This window comes from Blennius ocellaris (assembly GCF_963422515.1).
Source record: "Blennius ocellaris genome assembly, chromosome: 5".
Taxonomy (NCBI): domain Eukaryota; kingdom Metazoa; phylum Chordata; class Actinopteri; order Blenniiformes; family Blenniidae; genus Blennius; species Blennius ocellaris.
Window position 1 is genome coordinate 15,205,086 of NC_137654.1, and position 21,843 is coordinate 15,226,928.

At 42.3% G+C, this 21,843-nt stretch overlaps 2 protein-coding genes across 2 annotated transcripts in view; one reads left to right on the forward strand and one right to left on the reverse strand.

The window, feature by feature from the left end:
- Positions 1-1,190: 1,190 nt before the first annotated feature.
- On the forward strand, positions 1,191-9,307 carry LOC308130471 (large neutral amino acids transporter small subunit 1-like; the record flags this gene model as incomplete). The annotated part of the gene is made up of 11 exons (XM_080496874.1): positions 1,191-1,278; positions 1,775-2,308; positions 2,866-2,991; positions 4,568-4,673; positions 4,767-4,811; positions 6,025-6,148; positions 6,258-6,361; positions 6,608-6,704; positions 7,034-7,183; positions 8,828-9,002; positions 9,231-9,307. Exons 1-11 carry the CDS (start codon positions 1,203-1,205, stop codon positions 9,305-9,307), a joined length of 1,614 nt encoding a protein of 537 aa, XP_080353000.1. The 5' UTR covers positions 1,191-1,202.
- Positions 9,308-15,363: 6,056 nt separating this feature from the next.
- Positions 15,364-21,843, reverse strand: part of LOC308130063 (TOX high mobility group box family member 2-like) — a gene marked incomplete at its 5' end in the record, with an annotated part of 73,017 nt that continues 66,537 nt past the window's right edge. The window contains 4 exons of the mRNA XM_080496246.1: positions 15,364-15,502; positions 16,977-17,116; positions 17,627-18,025; positions 20,294-20,374. Of these exons, the coding sequence (XP_080352372.1) occupies positions 15,460-15,502; positions 16,977-17,116; positions 17,627-18,025; positions 20,294-20,374 (663 nt within the window). The 3' untranslated portion in view covers positions 15,364-15,459. The remainder of the gene's footprint in view (positions 15,503-16,976; positions 17,117-17,626; positions 18,026-20,293; positions 20,375-21,843) is intronic.

Sequence of the window (21,843 nt, forward strand, 5' to 3'; positions counted from 1 at the left end):
TTACTGTTTTAGATTATTTTTCAGTGGTTACAGCGATATTTAAACTTCACATTGAAGGATTTTCTTTCGAAAGAACAATCAACGACATTCAGACACAGTCTATTGGTTATTTCAAGATTCGTGTTGCACATAATATTACCATTATAACATATTTGAGTTTTCCTTTTTTCTTTTGCTTAGTTATTTATGTGAAGTTCCCTTTTCGTCATTAATTTACAGACAACACATGACAAATTGACGAGTCGATGTTTTGCACCTGACAAACTCAAGCTGAAGTTCGAGGTGAGAAATGTGTATTTTTATGTTTCAGTTTGTTTCATCGCCACCTGGTGGTGCTAAATGGGTCGTGCAGGCAGTCTGCTCAGTTTACAGTAAATGAGGAGAAGCCAATCTGACGTGTCATTGTAATACCAAGTATATGTGAAGCATTTTGAACACCTTTCTTCATTTCAGCTTTACATTAAATGTCGCAGAATAATCAGGTTTAAAAAGGATCTAATATAAAAAATTATGTGCTTCATCATCTGTGTTAAAGTCCTTTTTGAAACTGCCCGTGTGTGTCCATTTTCTCTGTGGTTTTACCTTTCCAGGAGAACAAAGAGACATGTTTTTCCAAGTTGGACTCACTAGAGGGAGCAGCAGCCCTGCAGCATCCTCCTGATGGGATGAGAGTCCACGCACACACACACACACACACCCACACACCCACACACTCCCTCAGACATCCTGTAGCACACAGGATTAGGCATTACACACAAAGATTATGGCGTCACATGGTGGCCCCTCCAAATGGTGCCTTCCAGTAACCTACTTCCCCCCCCTCTGAGATATCCCATCATTCATTTGGCGAGGGCGTAGGCTCACGTAGCAGCATCACAAAGGTTGAGCTCCTCCCTTCTGTATGCTTGAGGAAGGGAAGGAGGGAGGTAGAGACGGAGAGAATCAGGGTCAGATGAATTCAAGTCTGAGTGACGGAGCCTGGGTGTGCAAATGAAGAGGCGAGTGTGTGTGCATGTGTGTGAGGGAGGACGAAACAGGAGGGGCTAGAGAGAGAGTTGGGTGTGTGTGAGCGTGAGTGCGTGTGTGTGTGTGTGGTGTATCCGTGTACGAGGGAGAGAGGAAATCAGGCAGGAGACATAAAGAGAGGAAGGAAAAAAGGGGGGCAGGAAGAAAAGGACAAGACAAGGGGACAGAGAGTGAAGATGGCTGAGCCGGAGCTGAAATCCAGGAGCAGCCGGGAGAGCGTTGCCAAGGCGGCGAGCCAGGAGAAGATGGGGGGTACGTAGCGTGCATGCTCACACGCCTGTAAATACCACATGGTGCAACGCTGCATAATGCCACCATGCGCTCTGATGCAACATTGCCTGATGCAGCTGGAGCTGCAGACCCGCCGCTGCTCTAGATTTACAACGTGGTTTCATGGTAACAGGTGATGGAGGCGATAGGGCACATATTCAACAAGATAAAGTCGACAAGTAAACACATCTATTTTAAGCAACGTGTGTTTAGATCATCAAAAGGAATAGGCGGGTTGCAAAATATTGTGTAGAATAGAACAGAGCTTTATATTTAAAACCCATACTGTAAATCAGATTTCCTCGCAGGGTTATTTAGTTTTGTTCCATATGATCATGAATGAACACTGCCCACAGCAAAAAGTAACAAACTCCCAAACTTTAATATTTTGAATCTGACGTGTGTTCAAAACTATATAATCACAGTGAAAATGTGAAAAGTCTGATCTCCCCTCCGCCTGCCGTCGCCTCTCTGCCAGCAGCCGAAGCAGAACCCGACCAAGACGGCCTGATTGTGGAACGACCCGCCTCTCCGTCCACTCCCATGGTCTCCGCTCCCGCCGCCTCGAGCCCCGCTGGCGGCTCACCCGCGAAGGGCGAGAAGATTGAGCTGAAGCGCAGCATCACCCTCTTCAATGGCGTGGGCATGATTATCGGCACCATCATCGGCTCGGGCATTTTCGTCACGCCCACCGGCGTGATCAAGGAGACCGGCTCAGCCGGGCTGTCGCTGATCGTCTGGTCCGCCTGCGGCGTGGTGTCCACCATGGGCGCCCTGTGCTACGCCGAGCTGGGCACGACTATCGCCAAGTCCGGGGGAGACTATACGTACATCCTGGAGGTGTATGGCGAGCTGGCGGCCTTTCTGAAGCTCTGGGTGGAGATGCTCATCATCCGGCCATCATCGCAGTACGTGGTGTCGCTGGTGTTTGCTACCTACCTCCTGAAACCTCTTTACCCAGACTGCCCCGTGCCTGACGGTGCCGCCAAGCTCATCGCCTGCCTGTGTCTGAGTGAGTAAAGTTTGCGGTGGAACATCGCGGCCACCTGAGTAGGTACACCTGTGAAACCGAAATGAGCAGTTTTGCTTCAGATGATACAGTAGAGAGACGTGGAAAAGTTGGGTTGGGTCATGCGTGTAGGAGAGAGGACGCTGTAGAGAAAAGGATGCTGAGGATGAAGTTGTCAGGCAGGAGTAGAAGAGGAAGGTCAGTGGATGGAGGGATGACAGGAGCAAGAGGGTAACCCCAAAACTGACTGGCGAACTTTTGTTTTGTTTAGAAGGTTTTCTTACAATTTGGTAGTCCCATCGGAATAAATGAAAAGGACAGAATACAAGCTACAACTTCTATAATCCAAACTTCTGATGACGTCTCGTCCAAACCTCAGTATTCCCTTCAAACGTATTGCAAGGCCTGTTTTACTGAATCACATCAGATTTCACAAGTGTATCTCATAAAGTTTCTGCTGTCCACTCATTCTCTAAACAACTGCTCTTATTTGAGACCCTTCTTCACAGGTGACTAATCCCTAATCTGCTTTGTACACCCCCCCCCTCCACCTCTTGTAGCCTCCCTGACATTTGTGAACTGTATCAGTGTCAGAGCGGCCACCAAGGTCCAGGACCTTTTCACTGCCTCCAAACTGGTGGCCCTGATCATCATCATCTTCTTCGGCTTCCTACAGATTTCCACAGGTGAGTTACTTATGGACTGAAAGAGCCACAAAATCACAAAAAGTTTTTTTTTAATCCAAAGTTCTTGCATTTATCTGTATTTTTTGGGGGGGCTCATAGAAACCGACAAACTCTGTAACTCAAAGAGCAGTCGCTTCTCGTGTGAGGAGGCGACGTAAACATCAGTAGTGAAATCCCCCTTTGATTTTATCTCTGCAGAAACTGAAATTAGTGCCGACGTAAAACCCCGTAATGTAATCAAATCCACCTCAACGATGAGTAATGTGCCTGACAGTGTCGGTTTTAGCTTCAACTGTGAGGGTGTTTCTCAGCGTGATGCAGAGCGAGCTGATTTAATCTCGCAGCCGTGTTTTCATTACGTCTAATTGTACCACCGCCGGTAATAACGGCGCACAGTCAGCGAAATGAATACCGCAGAAGTTGTGTATGTTTAAAAAAGCGTACACACATATTTAAACCCAGCGTGATCCAATCATTATTTGTTCCCCCCTCGAATATCTCATATGTGCAGTGTATTGCTTTCATCGCTAATGATCGCAAAATTGTTGACAAGCACTAATGGGCCTAACGAAGCAGACTGCCCTCCTTTCAGTGTGTGAACACAGAGCTCGCCTGTCTGCGGCCATGTGATGGAGTGAGTGTGAGCGCGCAGCCATGTGCATCTGTGTGGGTGGACCGTGATGCCGAGCCGGCGTCTGTACATTATGTATCCAGCAGAAATAATGGAGCAAGGGACACTTTGAGAACAACGAGAGATGCTCGCGACAAAAGAACACACGCACGGCCTTTCATGATGATAAAAAGCATCTGTAATCAGACTACTCCGGGGTATATTTGTTGCCGTGAAACAGAAGGAGAAGCATGTGAGAGTGGGGCCGATTCAAAATGAAATAGCGCGGGAAGACAGCGTGGCCATTAGTTGAACCACATCTGCTACCCCCCCCCCCCCCCCTCCTCCTTCTACCCCCCTCCTGCAAGGCCACACCTACCACCATTGTGCTCCACACTATGTTACCATGGAAACTGGGTGGCGAAGCCGGCCGGCTGTTGTCACACTGTGGTCTTTCAGAAGAGGATAGAGTGAGAAAATAATAGGCGTGTAATAGGCCTCACTGGAAGAAGTCTCATTAACATCTGAAAGCGACAGGTAGAAGAGAGAGTCACGCTCAACCACGACCTCAAGATCACACACACACGCACGCACACACACACGCACACACACGGAAGCTCACACGCGGTGTCCCTTCTCTGATGAGCCACTGGATGTGCTGTGGATAAATGAGGGGATTGAAGTTTTAACTTATCAAGAGATTCAACAGTGTATGTTCAAATGTCAGCCGGACTGGACCCCACGGTGTTTCTGTACATCAGAGACGAGGCTTATCTGGCCAGTTGCTGGCTGAAAATGTCAAACATGTCAGAGGGCAGCCAGCAGCGGACTGGCCTCAGTATAGAAACTATAAATTGGCAAGCAGAGTGTGAACCTGTTACATTTTCACCAAGCAAAGCTGTGAGTGTGAAGTTTATCTTTCAGCTGTTTTTGAATTATTTTATTTTCCTTTCTGTGTATGTGCAGGTGACGTGCCGTATCTGGCCCCGGATAAAGCATTTGAAGGCAGCAAACTGGGAGTGGACAACATAGTGTTGGCTCTGTACAGTGGTCTCTTTGCTTTTGGAGGCTGGTGAGACAATTATAGAGTATTTACAGATATCCAATCTAGAATGTTTGCCGTTATCTTTTCTCCCGTACTGAATATAACGATCTTGTTTTCCAGGAATTACCTGAACTACGTCACTGAGGAGATGATCAATCCAGAGAGGTGACTTGAATGTGATGAAGGTTGTTTAAAGGATAGTACATACTCTCCTGCACATGTATGCGAGCGGCATGGATACTCTCAGCCACCACTGAGCTTGTCAGCATGCAGCAGATTGCACGGAGACAGAATGTACAACATGTTGTGAACAGAAGCTCAAGTTTCACTGCATTTCATAGATTTCCATTGAAAATACACCTTTGTAGTTTTTCTTAAAAGAAGTCTGTAGCAGTTTATACCACAGCAGGTGTTCGTCCGCTCAACTTTTGTTCTGTCTTCATGTATAAATCTACACTCAATGCTTGTTTAAGTGATTTCTTTTTTTTCCCCCCCTGTAACTTCAATGTGATTACATGTAAAGACATCATGGTGGCTTCCAAAGAAAGAGTTATACCAGTTCGTTTTCTGACTGTGGTGTCAGCATTGAGGGTAACTTGAACGCAAAGTTAAGATAGGATCAAGTAATTTAACATATCTTAATGATAAGTTGTAAAATAACAGAAAGTGCTTGCAGTCGGTGGTGAGAGTGGTTAGAGCTTATCATAACCAAGCCACTCAAAGATCTTAACAGTGACCCATGAATATAACAACACACACACACATCCCTCTTGAGATGACATAACCCACAATCCCTTCTGATTTGTGCTACTTAGTTACTTTCTATGTATTTACTTTTGTACAGTTAGCATTTCCAGAAAGCACTGTGACACATTTAAGTTTCAGATTAGTTTAGTTATAGCCTCTTTTTGATAAAGGAGCAACATACTTTTTTTTTTTTTTTTTTAATGCAGCCTAGCAGAAAGTTGACTTATGAGAAGTTACTCGCTATAGTATGGTTATGACAGAAACGTATTCTCTAAACCTTGGCTTATGTATCCCTTGTTCTTCCTTATCTGAAGTTATGTACCCTAGAGAAGCAGTGGGGTGTGGACACATATTACTTTTGTTCGAAAATCACATGGCAGATTCCTGGAAATGAAAGTCCTGCAGTTTTCTACACCTCAGACGGATCAAATTTACAAAAACAAGCATGCGTTTTGATAGGCTGCAACATCAAGCATGACTCAGCAGTCTGGACACGTATTTTTTTTTGTCTGCATGAAATCTCACACAAATTCAATCTCTGATATCATGAATACCTTCCAAAATTACAGGAGGAAAAAAAATTGTGTCAGGAATTTCTTTGAAAGTGACGTTCGGAGCTTCCTCTCCACAGGAACCTGCCTTTGGCCATAATCATATCGATGCCCATTGTGACGGTGGTGTATGTTCTGACCAACCTGGCCTACTTCACCACCATCTCCCCGGAAGTCATGGTGGAGTCCGAGGCTGTAGCTGTGGTGAGAGACGCACCTCTGCGGTTTACCGTTGTTACGTCTTTACCTCAGACGTGCAGACTTGTGACTACGACAGCTTTTCAGCACGCTGTGTGATGTGCTGTTCTTTCAGAGTTTTGGGGAGTACCATCTTGGTGTGATGTCATGGTTGATTCCTGTCTTTGTGGGTCTGTCCTGCTTCGGAGCCGTCAACGGTTCCCTCTTCACCTCAGCACGGTGTGTGTGTGTATGTGTGTGTGTGTGTGTGTGTGTGTGTGTGTGTGTGTGTGTGTGTGTGTGTGTGTGTGTGTGTGTGTGTGTGTGTGTGTGTGTGTGTGTGTGTGTGTGTGTGTGTGTGTGTGTGTGTTTGTACAGGGAGGATGAAACTGAATATTTACAGCATTTTGTGCACAGGGGGGGATGTGGATGGGAGTTTTAACTGTCTGTTAAAAAACCATTCCTGAAGAGCCTGTTCTCTTCCAGTTTGTTCTATGCCGGAGCCAGAGAAGGTCAGCTTCCTGCTGCTCTTGGACTGGTCCACACAGATCTGTTTACACCCGTGCCCTCCCTCATTTTCACAGTAAGACTCCGGTCACTTGACATTTACTTGTGTTTTGTTACGCTTCCCTCTGTGATACGATCAGCTAAGGTCAGGTCAAGTAGATTTACATCATGTATAAACGCCTGGTAGGCTGAAACGGGCCTTGAAATCTCACACAGAAACAGAAGCATTCTTAAGAAATATAAGTATAATGAATTATATCAGGTAAGCACAGTGAACCGACAACCATTCTGATAAACTGTTTTTGGATGTTTCCGAATCTGTTTTTTCAGGCAAATCATGTTTGTGTCCATAGCCTGCGTCTGATATGAATAACTGAATCTCCTCTTCTCTCCCTCCTGCGCCAGTGCTGTCTGTCCATGTTGTACGCCATCTCTCAGGACATCTTCTCCGTCATCAACCTCTTCAGCTTCTTCACCTGGCTCTGTGTCGGCATGGCCATCGCCGGCTTGGTTTGGCTCCGCTTGACCAAACCTGACCTCCGAAGGCCCATCAAGGTAAAACCCACACGTCTGGCAGGTCACCAAAGGTGTGACATGTCGGAAAAGGTCATTTTTAAAGGATCCGCGACTCAGACTGTTTCTTCGTGGTGAAAACATCAACACGTCTCCCTGATTTCACAAACCATCTGCCGATATTTCTCCTTTGATGAAAGCACCATTGTTGTTGGAAGTGGACTCGCACTGTGTTTTCAAGCTGGAAGGGAGTTGGTGTCTGAATGAAGACCCCGGCTCTTTGTTTCTCTTTCATCGTGGGAATATTACCTTGCTTGACCAGAGCCTTTCATCTTTCTTTTTAGCTGGAGTGCTCTCAGCTTATTTGTTTTCTAAGACAATCTACTGATGTGGAAAAAAATAATGGCCCCTGCTTTATGTGTAATGCATTCATGAAGTAGATGCTGTCCTTCTCTTGAATATAAATTCAGAGTTACAGTATCCTGCATGTATTATGATTATAAGATAAATCTAATATCCTTCATCGTTCACAGAAATCTCTGAAAACTCTATAACAAAGAGTTTTATTTCACCTGGATACACACAATTCATAGCGAAATAAATGTCTTGATAACAAAGAGTGCAAACTAGCAAAGTGAAATACTTTCGAAAGCAGAATGTGTCATTTAGCAAACATAAACAAGAGTATTAAATAGAAATATCAGACATAGAGTAGAATTTTTTTTGCATTGCAGAAATGTTATGAAGTATATTTTCAAGCCTCGAGGGAGATGTCATCAAAACTTTGACAAACTTCACAAGGTTCATCGCTGGAATCAAAGTCAATTTGAATTGATCAAAAGATCACTTATGAAAGTTACTGCAACGCAAATATGAATTTCTCCCTAGAAAACAGAAATAGCGCCAGAGCACTTTATAGGCTAAATATAATTTAGCCGCTTTTCATTAATAAATAAAGAAAAAAAGATACTTTCAGCTGAAGTGTCATCATCAGAACTCTCATCAAACCACCAGTTACCTGGTATGTAATAGTATTTGTTCCATATTACTGTAATTAAGTAGATTTTCAGGTGTATGTGTAATTGCATATCTATTGTTTTCATGGCTTTTTTTTTTTCTAAAATCAGATACAAATATCCGTAGTGTCACACTCTACACTCTTAAAACTGACTAATTTCTTCTTTGAGCATCATTGAAGACAATTTGGTGTTAAAACTAAAGGTTCACTGCAGCGTGTTATACTAAAACTACATACTGAAGCTGCAAATGTTGACCGATTTAACTATCAAGTCAAGCCCAACTATCACCTGGCTTTTATTTTAAAAAATTATTGTGTTTCTGACTCAGTAATTCGATACAAGTTATCAATGAGTACAATGCTGCATCCACAGTGACCACAATAATAGTGTTCTAGGTTTCACCAAAGTCTTTATTACTTTTTATTTATTTATTCTTTTTTTTTTTTGCTTGTTTTTTTGACAAAAGTATCACAATGTCTTCCTAAATAAATATTCCGAGTACTTTTGCTCTCTGTATATATAGCGACTTTAATTCCAACTCATAATGAAAAGCCTTGCCGGAATTCACCTCAGCTCCCTCACTGGGTCATTTCATAATCACGTTTTATTTTCTCCTTCGTTATGGAACCAAAGATACTGAGCTGACCCCGATGTTTTATTTCTGTAGGTGTATCTTTTCATCCCCGTGACCTTCGTGTTGGGCTGTGTCTTCATGATCGTGGTGTCCTTCTGGGCCGCGCCGTTCGAGTGCCTGGTCGGCAGCAGCATCATTCTCACGGGCATCCCGGCGTACCTCCTGGGCTACAAGTGGAAGAAGCCGCATGTGGTCAAGAAGATGCTGGGTGAGTGATGCTTTCCGTTTGTTGTTTTAAAAGCAAGGTTGGCCCAGCATTCATTACACTGAGGTATGAGAATACGTGCCCGAAAGCAGCAGATACGTTCAGTTTGTTTATTCGGCCGGCGTGAGAGCGACTCGGACGGGGCGTTGATGTGATGTTTAATGAAATCTTACGACACCGGAGACGATCGAAAAGGAAAACAAATGAATGTGTGAGTCGTTTTCTCCCCAGAAATCTTCACCATGTTCTGTCAGAAGATCTTCATGTCTGTTCCTGAGGAGAGGGAGCAACGTAAAGACGACGAATAATCCAAGCAGATGAAGGACTGAGTCACTGTTTCTGTCTGAACATTCCCATGATGTTTACAATCATTCCTTATTTTGTTACTGCGTTTATTTTTTTTGTTGGTTTTTTTTTTACACTTTTTCTAACAAGCAGGTGACGGTGAAAATGACTTACAGACAACGTATTAACAAAAGTGGCGTGGAAGACTTACTTTACAAGTAATCAGTCACACTTAACAATGTCACGACTGTGAAACCATTTTATTTGGACTAAAGAAAAAAAAGATCTCCTTTGAGGTTCGAGCAATGAGTCATTGCAGAGCCACGATTTGATTTGAACATGCGAATTATAACCAACCACGCAAAATCAAAAGCTGCACACGTTGTACTCCAGTGGCCTGAAACATTTATTGTTCACCTGAAGTGTATAAATGAGTAGTTTAGGAAGGAGAAAACGTTTGGTTTTTCCTTCCAACTAACAACCAAACTACACGTACTGTAGTTCATCATAGTTTATAGTTTTTATATATTCTGCAAGCTGAGCTTAAAAACTTTTTAACAACGACTAATATAAAAAAAATTTTTTTAAAATAGTTGAAAGAACAAAAAAAAGACTGGACACTGGAAACGTCACTCACAATAACCAATGGAGAATATTTAGACCATTAGCACAGTAACACTCATTATCCTCACATTAACGTTCATGTCATGTAACGATTAGTTTGGTTTTCTTTTTATATTCTTAAGTACAAGGAGTTTGCAGTGATGTAGTAAAGCACAAAGGGGTGTGTGTTACGTCATTTCTAATATTGAATTCGGCCAGCAGGTGATGATACTAGATGAAATGACGGAGGACACCAGCACTTGTGTTTGTGAGGTTACAAGTTTGATTATAAGAAGCTGTGGACCTGTACATGTCAGACGTCATTCTAGTGGTCGTAATTAGTGTTTGTATTGAATGTATTTGTTGTTGTGTGCCGGCCGTGTCAGTGCTGATATTCTTTTTTTTTTTCCCTAACTATTGTTATCATAATAAGACCAAAATGAATGTTGCTGATTGAGAAACACTGGCTTTTTTATTTTTTATTTTATTTTTATAGCAAATGCACCTATTGAAAAATTGAATCCTAAACTGAACAGCTTAGCTTTTCCCCAAAGTTGCTTTTTCCAGGTCCACAGAACACCTACAAAGAAAGGAGAGCATGTGTCATGTGGGATTGGAAAAAGAGCCCAGATTGAGCCGACAAACGAACCGGACTGACGCTCTTTAATGGAGCGCAGATGCAAACAGCAGAACAAAATAAATGACCTCAAACATCTTTCACCTTTTTTCTACCAACATCCTTTATTGTGATCAGAGCTGGAACAAGGTTCTCCTTTTATCTTTTAAAAGCACAATCACTCCTCTTTCATGGCATACATTTATTTATATGTTCAGGCAGAGAGAAGCACATTTTGAAATGGCATTGGCCCCTGAAGGAAGTAGACATGTGCTACACATTCGACCGAGGTAGAAGTGGTTTTAAAAGTTTGCCAAGTTTATTGAAAGAAAAAAAAAAAAAGTAGAATCATCGCGTAATGCACCTTTCCACTGACATAATTTGTTTATTACTGCCAGATTGCTGCAAGCACAATAACAAACAGCACAGTCGTCGAAGGGAGATTTCAGCGTGTGCTCTTTACATAATAAATCTAATTAGATAAAAACAGTGCACGCACTGTGTGTCTCAGAAAAAGAAAAAAAAAACTCCAGTCAGAAAGATGTGTTTCTGCAGGCCTCATTGTATGTTTAATGTCCTGCTCAACATGCTGTATGTCTGTGTATAAAATATTACTGTATGCATTCTCAATATTTTCCTTTACCTCATTTGCTCAATGAAATGTGATGAAAAAAAGAAAAGGAAATGTCCTATTTTTAATTTGAATTTTGAGAAAAACCTATTGTAACTGTTGTATCTCAGTGACCATGGCAGGTACATGTAACAATAAAAATATTTTTGTTCAAGGCTCGACTGTTTGTGAAGTTGATAGGTCTCCTGAGTCGCTGGTGTGTACAAGGTGCATGGAGAAGGCAGATGGGTTGGGTGGATGTTTCGCTGACAGCATTTCTCTGGAGATTAGAACCTAAATCCTTGGTGCTTTGTAAATACAGCAGCCTAATATAGCGGCATCAGGTAATCAAACTCCAGCTGCAGATAACAACACGACACAAGACCGCTCCAGTCCCAATGAAGACATTTTGTATTCACATCATTTGATCAAAAAGTGATCCATGGATGTTGTAATTTCAGACATTGAGTGTTTGGGTGGTCAGTGTGAAATACTGATCCTTCCTCTTTGTCTTGTCTTGTTTGTTGGCTGTCAGACAACGATGCTGCTGCTCCCCGTGTTGTCAGGGTTCATATCCGTCTGAAGAGGAAATGAGAGGCTCTCATGGCTGCAGATGGAGGTGGTATCTGAGCTGCTGCACACAATATTAGTGATGGAAGATACCGTTTAAAGGGGCCGAATGAATGAGTGACGTCTTGAGTGTGTTAATGCAGTCTGTATGAAACAGCAACAAGACGAGCTCTTCTATTTTGAAGTGATTCACTTCCAAGCTCACATTTGTATATTTTGCCTGAGCAAGCAAAAATAACAGGAGCAATTTTTCTTTTTTGTAATTTTAACATGAGGCTTGGCATGGCTTAGATTACACTGGGACAAAGCAGGTTATATGTCATGGAGAAATTATCTAATGAATGTGGAAGGAAACATACGCATGCTCTGAGTAAAAATGCAAACTCCGCACTGAAAAGGCCACCAACTGAGCACTAAACCTTACCGTTCATCTGCTGATTTCATTATTCATCAGTTTTCTTATCACCACTTTTTAAAAACTTTCAATGTGTCCCAGCCATTTGGAAAGGGGGTTATACATGTGAGCAGGTGTAGCTGGTTGCTAAGAATATAAACAATATGTTTTTGTGTTTGTTTTGTCAATGATTTTCAATAATCCCCTGTCAAATACCTTTTTTTTGACTGTGGGAGGAGAAAAATAAAACTCACACACGCAAACAGAGGACACGGAAACTCCACACAAAAACGACTCCAACCGGACAAATCATGTTTACCAGTAGATATTGTCATGTATGCAGACTAGAATAGGAATACAGTAGTATATAATATTTATTTATTGCATGTTCTGTGAATATTCTCTCCATGTTCAATTCCTGTGTGTGTGTGTGCGTGTGTGTGTGCGTGTGTGTGTGTGTGCGTGTGGCCTGGATTCAAACAGTGATTGGTCTCACTGAGCGCTCACCGCTCCCCAACTGCACCCGAATGCACCATGTCAGCAGTATTTATTTACACCAGCAGATGGCGACAGAGGAAAATTATTGAACAACTGCCAGAAGGAGACAGTCACTGTAATGTTTCCAAACTATGATCAGCCAAATCATTGGTGTGTATTTAAAAACGTTAAAAAATAAATAAATAAATAAATGTTTTTCTTTAAATCTTATTGAGCCATAAAAACAATGCCAGAGACTGAAAATAAACCCAAGTGATTTTCATTTCGATGGTAGTATTTCTTTTATGATTTGTTCACATTGGAGGATCAGCTAACCGGGATCCGCAGCTCGAGGTTAAAGGCCTTGATTAATGGCACTTCTCTGGTTGCAATCGTGTTGAAAGCTTTGGCGTCTTTTGTAATTAAAACACATCAGCGTCACGCCTCATGTGCAGTCTTGGTTATTTGAGTGTCATTCAATGATCTGTGGAAGCTGATGAACAATGTAGGGAGTTTTAGGAACCAGCTCTAGGGGGCACTGCGTCATCAGCATCCTGTGGAGAAAGACCTGAGAGAAGGAGGAGAGAGAGAGAGAGAGAGAGGGAGAGAGAGAGAGAGAGAGAGAGAGAGAGAGAGAGAGAGAGCAGAGGAGGGGAGAGAGAGGGGGGATCAGAGGGGGAGGGATGATAGATTCCATTTCTATTCTACCTTTAATTCAACTGTGAAATTCATAACTAAAAGGCAGTTCTTCTTTTCTTCTCGGGTACTCCTCTGAAAGGCCGGGTGCTGCTGCTGCATCAACTCTGGGTTTCATCATTACACCTCAACAGCCCCCCCCCCCCAAAAAAAAATAAAAAAATAAATAAAACATGGCCAGTGGGCAGAGAAATGTTGGTTCATATAGCACACTGATCTAGTTAAAATGTGAAAACATGAAAGGCAGGGAAGAAAAATGGTAAAAAGGGCAAAGTTGATTGAGAAAAAGATACAAATGGAGGCCTAAAATGCTCACCTAATGAGCCACGAGGCAGCAGCCACATTACCTTCCACAACATTAAAGATAATTCTCCCAATTAACCCCAGACACATGCAGGATGATTGTGTATGTAGGAAAGCGCAGCAATCCTGCACCTTTCATCAGAATACTGACAAATCTGCAAGACGAGAAACAAAAGTACAGACAAGCACGTTGGATTTTCCACTTAAAACAGTTTTTATTACAGACAAAAGAAAACAAAAAGAAGTATTTGTGACACAAAAATGAAGCTAATGCTGGTACAAAGCAATGCACCATCAGCAATTTCTGAAAAAATATTTATTATCTAATAATCATGTAGTTTAATCAATAATAATAATAATAATAATAATAATAATAATAATAATAATAATAATAATGCACCCTGATGAAAATAAGCCAAAATGTTACTTCATATCATTCATATCATAAATAGATGTGAAACCTGCAATCAAATTAAATAGTATGACCATATTGTAAAACATTTGATATCCAACAAAACAAAATGGGATCTTTCCTCACTGGCTTCAAAAATTAAAGAAGTACATTTGGCAGGTTTATACACAAAATTAAAATATCTACCCCCCATGACTTTTTCTCTGAAACGCAAATCCTGCTACAGTGAAAAAACAAAATATCTTAAGAATTTTTTTCTTCACAAAAAAAAAAAAGATAAAGATGAGATCAACACAATTCTAAAACACCTAATAAAACTAGTCAAAAACTTTAAAACCCACTGTTATGTATTTTTCTTTAGTAACATTTCACATTTAGCAACTTTTTTTTATTCACCTGTACAAGTGGTGTTGGGGCTAAGGGATGGTGGGCGGGGTTACAGGTGGGGGCGGTCCTTATTGACTGAGAGTGGGAGGAGCTAAAAGGAGAGGTTTCAATCTTTGACCCCCTACAAGTTCTGTAACGTCCTGAGGCCATGTGAGGAGATCATTGCTCCGCCACTGGAGGAGGAAAACTGAGCATTGTCAGTCCTTTGCGTGTCCCCCGCCTTCGGAGAGAAACAAGACCAGTGAACATAGTTTCAACATGAGTTTTAGTGTGTGTATTCCCTCACTGAATCCGCCTGCACGAAAATCACAGAACCAAACAAAAATGGATGTTTCAAAAAAAAAAAGAAGAAAAAATCGCAAGGGACTTCAGCTAAATACACACATCAGAAGGAATCCATTTTGGTGATATTTACAATCACTCTGTGATAAATAAAGGAAATGGGGGAGTCCTTTACTAAAGTCGGGGATGATTTACAAATGTCTTATGTGTGTGTGAGTATACCTTCATGAAAATGTTGCTTTGCTTTCTCTCAGCTGGGGTGTTTCAGTCTGTCCTGAAGTACAAACACCCCTGGTGAGCCGTCTATATTCTTCTTTTCCTGCACTAGATTCTCTACTCAAGACCGCTACGCTTTGAGACGCTTTGAGCATTTCATCTCCCCAATAAGGGCAGTCCATGGCAAACTGAGTAATGGGAGTGAAAAAGGAGAAAAATCATTTCCCCAAAAAATAAATCAAAACAAAATGAGAAGACATTTCTTTTTTTTCTCTCTATTTTTTTTTTTTTGGTCTTCATTTCCAGGATGTTGTTGGCATGAGCTTAAAGCTCGCTGCCCTCTCAAAAAATGGAAAGTTCGCTGATAAGAAAAAAAAAAAAAAAAAAAAAAAAAAAAAAGCAAGAGAGATGCCTCGGGCTTCTGGCCGATCTAAGTGCTTGGCAAATAGGTGAAGTTACTGTAGCAGTCTTTGGGATTTTCAAAATCCATCAGAAAAAAAAAAGAGAAAAAAAAAAGGAAAAAAGAATGGTGTAGAAGCAGATACATCGATGATGTTGTTGTTATGTAGGAAAGCTCCCTGGAGTCTGACATTTGGAGGTCTTTCAACTTCAAGTGAGGTAGAGAGGCTTGTCCCGAGCTCCCATGCCACTGCTGGGAAAAGAAAAGAAACAACGGCATTAATGTATGTCCATATATATATATATATATATATATATATATATATATATATATATATATATGACAAATCACTGAAAGATTATTAAATATTTCTTTTGGCTTTCGAAAGCAGCTCCAAAAAAAAAAAAAAAGCTGTTGACAAAAACCCCCAAAACAAACGGACATCAATACACGTGGAGTCAAAATCTGCAGATCACTCAGCACTTCAAATGTCAAATACAAAGTCTGCTCCCCACTTATCTTTATTGACGCACTGGAAATTATTCAGGACCGTCCCAAATCTCCAAAACAACAACGATCTGACGTGGAGAGTGGAGGTCTGAGCAGAGACTCCATCTACCTCAAAGAGCGTCTCACACGATTTGACCTCGGCGTGATCCCGTTTGACACACAGATGAATCAGCTCTAAATGCGGGCGATACCGACCCCCAGCCTCAACCGCCTCGCCGGGAGGAAACAACGCAGAGTTTCAGGTGTGAGACAAAACATTCGTCTTGTGCTTGCTCGAGTGGCTTGATTCAATAAGGCAATGTGTGCTGAGCGAAACACAAGGAAACTTAATTGGATGTCACACTTTTTTCCAGGCTGGGTAATAGCATTGTTCTACTGCGGCATTACTCATTTCAATTTCAAGGAGATGCTTTGCTTTAGCGGGGAAATTGCAGTTTATGATTAATACTGTCTGAGTCTGTGAGTGTGAAAGTGAAGTGGTTTAGACTAACTCATTTGGAAAACGAGTAACTGTCAGACAACTACTTAGTATGCTCAACAATCAAATGTCCTGGATTACACTGAGATGGACCGAACGCTTGATTATAGATTAATGTGTTGCAGCTCATTTCATTAAACTCATCAGACAAAAACTCACAACTAACTGGAAACTGATGCCTGCGATAGCTTTCGGTTTGCAGGAACTATGCAGGCTATTTACCAAGAATAACCATGGGTGACATCACGCCCCAAAAAGAAACCTTAAAATATAAAGTTTTGCGTGCATTAGACCTTGTGTTCATACAAGGGTCGTCGACCGGAAACGGTATTGCTTGGGTGTTTGTTTGCTTGCACTCACCACGGTTTCTGCAAATAACTCTGAATTTGGCCACTAAAAAATGTAAAAATTAAAATTAAAGCAATCTAAGAGATGATGAAGGCACACAGGAAATGTGTCATAATAAAGTCTGCAAACTAAAATAGTTTGCTGAGGAAATGACAGTTGTCATCATGACAACAGCGTCGCCGCCGAACGTTGTAAAAACAGACGCAACAACAAAAAAACGTAAACACTTTTCAGAGGTAGTAGATCACGTTGCACTTTCATCTGTACTTTCATCTATTAGCACAAGGTCTTCGCATCCACGATAGACCAGGCCCACAGTGACATCACACAGTGGAAGTGACACTTTTTCAAATCATTGAGCCTCCTCAGATGGCTCTTTGATGAACTCACCTGCAATGGTTGGGTCCACAGTCCCTGTTGCAGTACTCGCCATCCCAGTCGGGGTTCTGGCCATGCACTGGGTTGGGGGCCCCAGGAGACTGTGAGCCCCCGACGCTGTTCTGGTAATCAGCCTGAATGTGGGAGAATCCCTGTCGGTGGGAGGAGGCGAGAGGGGGGAAAAGGTTACGTCGGTGGAGGAGTGACGCCGAGCCATTAAGAGTTTACTGAGTCATGATACTGTTTGAGGCCAAAAGCTCTCAGTGATCTAAAGTAGTTGCTCCTGAAAGTGGGAAACAGCTATAGGGTTGTTTTTTTCACCCTCCATTTGCTCTTGTTCTTTGGTTAAAATATATTTTTTTCTAAACTGCAATTGAACTGACACCACTGCTCGATTGGTGACATCTCTTCTCCAGAAGTCTGTTATTAAGCAGCTTCCTGTTTCACCAGAAGAGCGACTGAGGTTATAATATGCAAAACAGGTAAACGAAAGGTTTTTCCTTTAAAGAAACAGCAACAAACTGGATAAGATTCAACTTTAGTAAAGGAAAGCATTAAATCCTGTGATCACCTCAGCGTGTCAGTCGCAAACGTAGGCTCTTAACTAATGTCGCAAATACACCTGTGGGCGTGTCACAGGTTTTAATAATGTGAAAACCAACCTGTTGGCTGAGAGGAGGGGAGTGCAGAGGTGCCTGGAGCCCCATTTGGTGCGAGATGATTGGCTGCGACTGCTGCATGCGGATTGGCTGGTTGAGCAGCGAGCTCTGGTGCAGGGAGAGCTGAGCGTGCGGGTGCAGCGGTGGGCTGATCTGGAAGGGCGCTGGGGGAGAGGCACTCATGCTGGGCGGGAGCATCTGAGACTGGCTGAGGGTTGGGGCCAGGGTGTGACGGGGCGGTCCGCCATAGCTCTGGAGGTCTGACAGGGGGAAGGAGCCCGGCGGGCCCAGATAGGGTGAGGAGGGCTGAGGGGGCACGCTGTACAGGGGCTGCTTCGGAGGCAGCAGGTGGGAGGGCTGGCTGGTCTGCTGGGCACTTTTTGGTTCAGGGTCATTGTATGTCTGTGGGTGGAAAACACAAATGTGATATTAGACAACCTGGAATCCCCAAAACAATGCGGTTTGGGGCAGTTTGGTCACCAAAGCCAGTTTTGAACCCAAGTCCCAGACAGTCAAGGTTTCATACACACACAAAACACATCTTATCAATCTTCGAATTACATCACATCCAACCTTTAAAAGCAGCTGCACTGACACTTGTAACAAAATGTCGACTTATCATTATATTACATTCTATAGTTTCAAAGAGTTTGTTTCATTCTAACTCTTGATTACCTCGATACAACAAGCAGAAATAAGTTTTGCTTCTATTAAAATCAGAGGAATTTGAAAAGCTCTTTCCTCCGTTTGCAGTAACTCAGCTAATATTCTGGCCTTTTACCTTGATAAATGTAGTTTTAATCTTCTTTTATAATTAGAAATTGAATAAGCCAATTGCTTAGAATGTTAAGTTTATTGGAGTATATTAAGGATCACTTGCAAACTTTGCATACATCACCATTACATATGGCAGAGTGGTTTATTTTTTTCAGAGAAGCTACTGACCCAATTCTTATTAAACTGGTGAGCGGATGTTGCTTGGTTAACAGAACTGTGAAATATTGACTTCATATGTTGTTTTCCCTTACAATGAAATTGCTAAATCGGGCAGTTGTCTTACGAAGTGACATATACTGTATCTTATATTCAGATAAAGGGCTTTAATAGTGACAAAAAAGCTTTCCTAAAACATTCACAGGTAGCAGTAAGCTTAACTTTAGCACAAAAACACGACATAGCTCTGTCAGTTTTAGAAATACTTTCAGACATTTATGTTAATTGCAGCTGCTCATTTGTACTTATAATGCCCCTTCTGAGGAAACAAAAACGCACTAAACGTAAACACACAGGAATGTTAACATTGCTACGGCTTGGATAGCCATTACTTAAAATTCAAAATGGTAAACATTTTTCTTCGAAGAAATACAAACGAACAGATTCAGTTTATTTCGTGGCCGTCAATTAATCGTCATGTATTCATGTAACAGACGAGGAAACACGGTGGAGGTTTATTGGAAGACCGCGCTGCTTTGAAGAAAACATGAATCAGCCCCAAAATCTCCTAAACTTGACCTTTCTCCATTGGGATGGCGTCACACTGGCCAGGTGCAACATGCACAAAATAGCCCCCAGCTCCACCTCCACCTCCACCCTCTCTCGGCCTCTGTGATGAGCTGTCAGATTGCTCATCTCCAGCCATCAGTGTTGATTAGACGGTAATGGAGCCCATTTGTATGAATAGAGCTGGGGCCGAGGTAATGATCAATAGACACCTTGACAGATAGATGGGGAAAGGAGGGAGACATGCACACCTGCATGCATACACATACACACATGCACTAAAGCACGCACGCACGCACGCACGCACGCACGCACGCACGCACACACACACACACACACACACACACACACACACACACACACACACACACACACACACACACACACACACACACACACACACACACACACACACAAATACATATATGCAGGACTCTGGGCAGAGAAATGAGGCTGTTTGCCTGCAGAACAAATGGAATGACAAAAGGAATCTTCCCCACACTACATTGTGTGTTGTTAATACAAGACGGCACTAAACAATGCAATCCTCAGCCTCCCCCTTGGCTTTCTTTACTCCACACGTTACCGTGCTTTAGGATCCACAACGCCATCATTCATGGGGTGAAAAGGATGTCATAGATCTGAATTAACAGGAAGGTGTCCGAGGTGTGATGACAATGATTTGCCCGCGTGGATTTTGATGTACTTCCTGTTTCAGATGATCAGAGTGGGGAATCGATGATCTCATTCGAACGTGTGACACTGCTTGTGGAAGATAAATTTCAGGACGCAATGTTCTGAGGATACATACAGAGTGTAACAGATTTACATCTGATAACACATTTTGCACACGAGGGAAAGCAATTATTTTTTTTTTATACTCCACATCCACATAAATGGCCATATGTGTGCTCTGACTGGCTGACCCCTCCCCCAACCCTATATCACCATACAGCAACAACCCCCAACCCCACAATCTGCACCCTATGGAAATCAGGTATTGTTCCAAATATGGTAGGCTCTTTTTGCATCACATGCCCGTAACCCTCTCCACCACCGCCGCCACCACAACCAGCTCATCCTACTGAAGCCCCTCCCAGCCCATTAGCAGGGATTTTCCATCCAATCCATCATCAGTCTTAGCCGGGGCATGTGTGTCATAAGTGTTACCTTGGAAACCAGACTGGCTCGGTACGCCGCCAAGGCTTTCAGGTACTCTTTCTTAGCCGCCTCAGTTTTCCTCTTGTAAGCCTGTGAAGGAGAAGAAAAAAGAAATCTAAACAAGAGGCTTTGGGTGCGAGGAGAGGTTGACATAGTGATGAACGTACAGACACATATCTGTCATTACACACATACACAAACTAACACGCGCGCACACACATGTCCTTAATGTTTCCCTTTCCATCAGAGCCAATGGTACAGAACACCTCTATTTCCTCATCACAGCACTAATACTCCCTCATCTCAATGTGTCTCCTTCTATTGTAGCAACACATCATTTCCATTCCAATCCACCTAGAGAAATGAACTGGAACTTCTCTCTCTCCCTCTCCCTCTCTCTATGTCTCTCTCTCTCTCGCTCTCACTCTCTTTTCAGCTCCACAATAGCGCTATCAGTCCGCTGACATTAGTGATAAACCAGAATGGTTGTCGTCATTTGGCACATTGGGATGTGATCCCTTTGTATGAGTTTTGTTTGAAACTGCCTTCCATGTTGTTACAGTGATGTACAGACCTCTGTCGTCGCACAACAACCTGCTGCCGTGTTTTCCGCGAACGCTCGTTTGCATAAGAAATGTGGGTTTATGAGTGCGTATGAATATCTGCATGTGTTTCTCTGCACGCAGGTGTGTGATGCGCGATACGGCACATATATAAATTTGAGTGGCCGTGTAGGAAGCAGGAGAATTACTGAAAATGGGGCTATTAGCTATAAGGGCTCTGAGAATAATCATGTCTATTATAGAAAACAAAAAGGATGGAGGAAAATTACTTTCTTAGGAAGGACAAATGTGTTTATGTAGTGTTCTTTCTTTGATACTAATGCATATTTACAGCTACTAAAACGGCACATTTGTAAAGCTCTTATTCCACAAAAGATCAGGATTGTTTTCATATACTCTTTTGTTCACTTGCCAAAAGAAGTACAGCCTTGAAAAAAGGTTAAAAAAAAGGACTGTATTCAACCTATTTTAGAAAAGCGAACTATTCTTTCATATAGTTAATGCACTGAATTGTTTGCAGAAATGTGCAGTTGTTTCAGATTGTGAAAGAACATTGTCTGGATAGAGTATATTTTCCTTTAATCAAGCACTTCTCATCCAAAGAGGATTGCTAATAGTAAAAGGCTGCAACAGCTGTGGATTCTTTTAAAGTTGAATGCCCATGAAACACAGCATATTGACCCCCTACAACTTTGTCATCATTAACACTTCCCACCTATTATTGCTGAGCTGGAGATGATGTTAAATAGCAACTAAAATGATAAATTTCTCTTCCTGGATAGCCAAGATGCCCTTCAGCTAAATCCAAGAATGAGAGGATGTGTGGAGGGGGATCACTAATTCTGTATTCTGGGCAGGATCAAAATAGCAAATGAGAAATATAAATAAATAAGTGGAAATGAGAACTTCACACATCTGAGCTTGTCAGAGGGCCAATGAAGATGCATGGTGTGGAGGCATCAGCTATGGAGGCAGGAGGGACAGTAGAAATGGGAC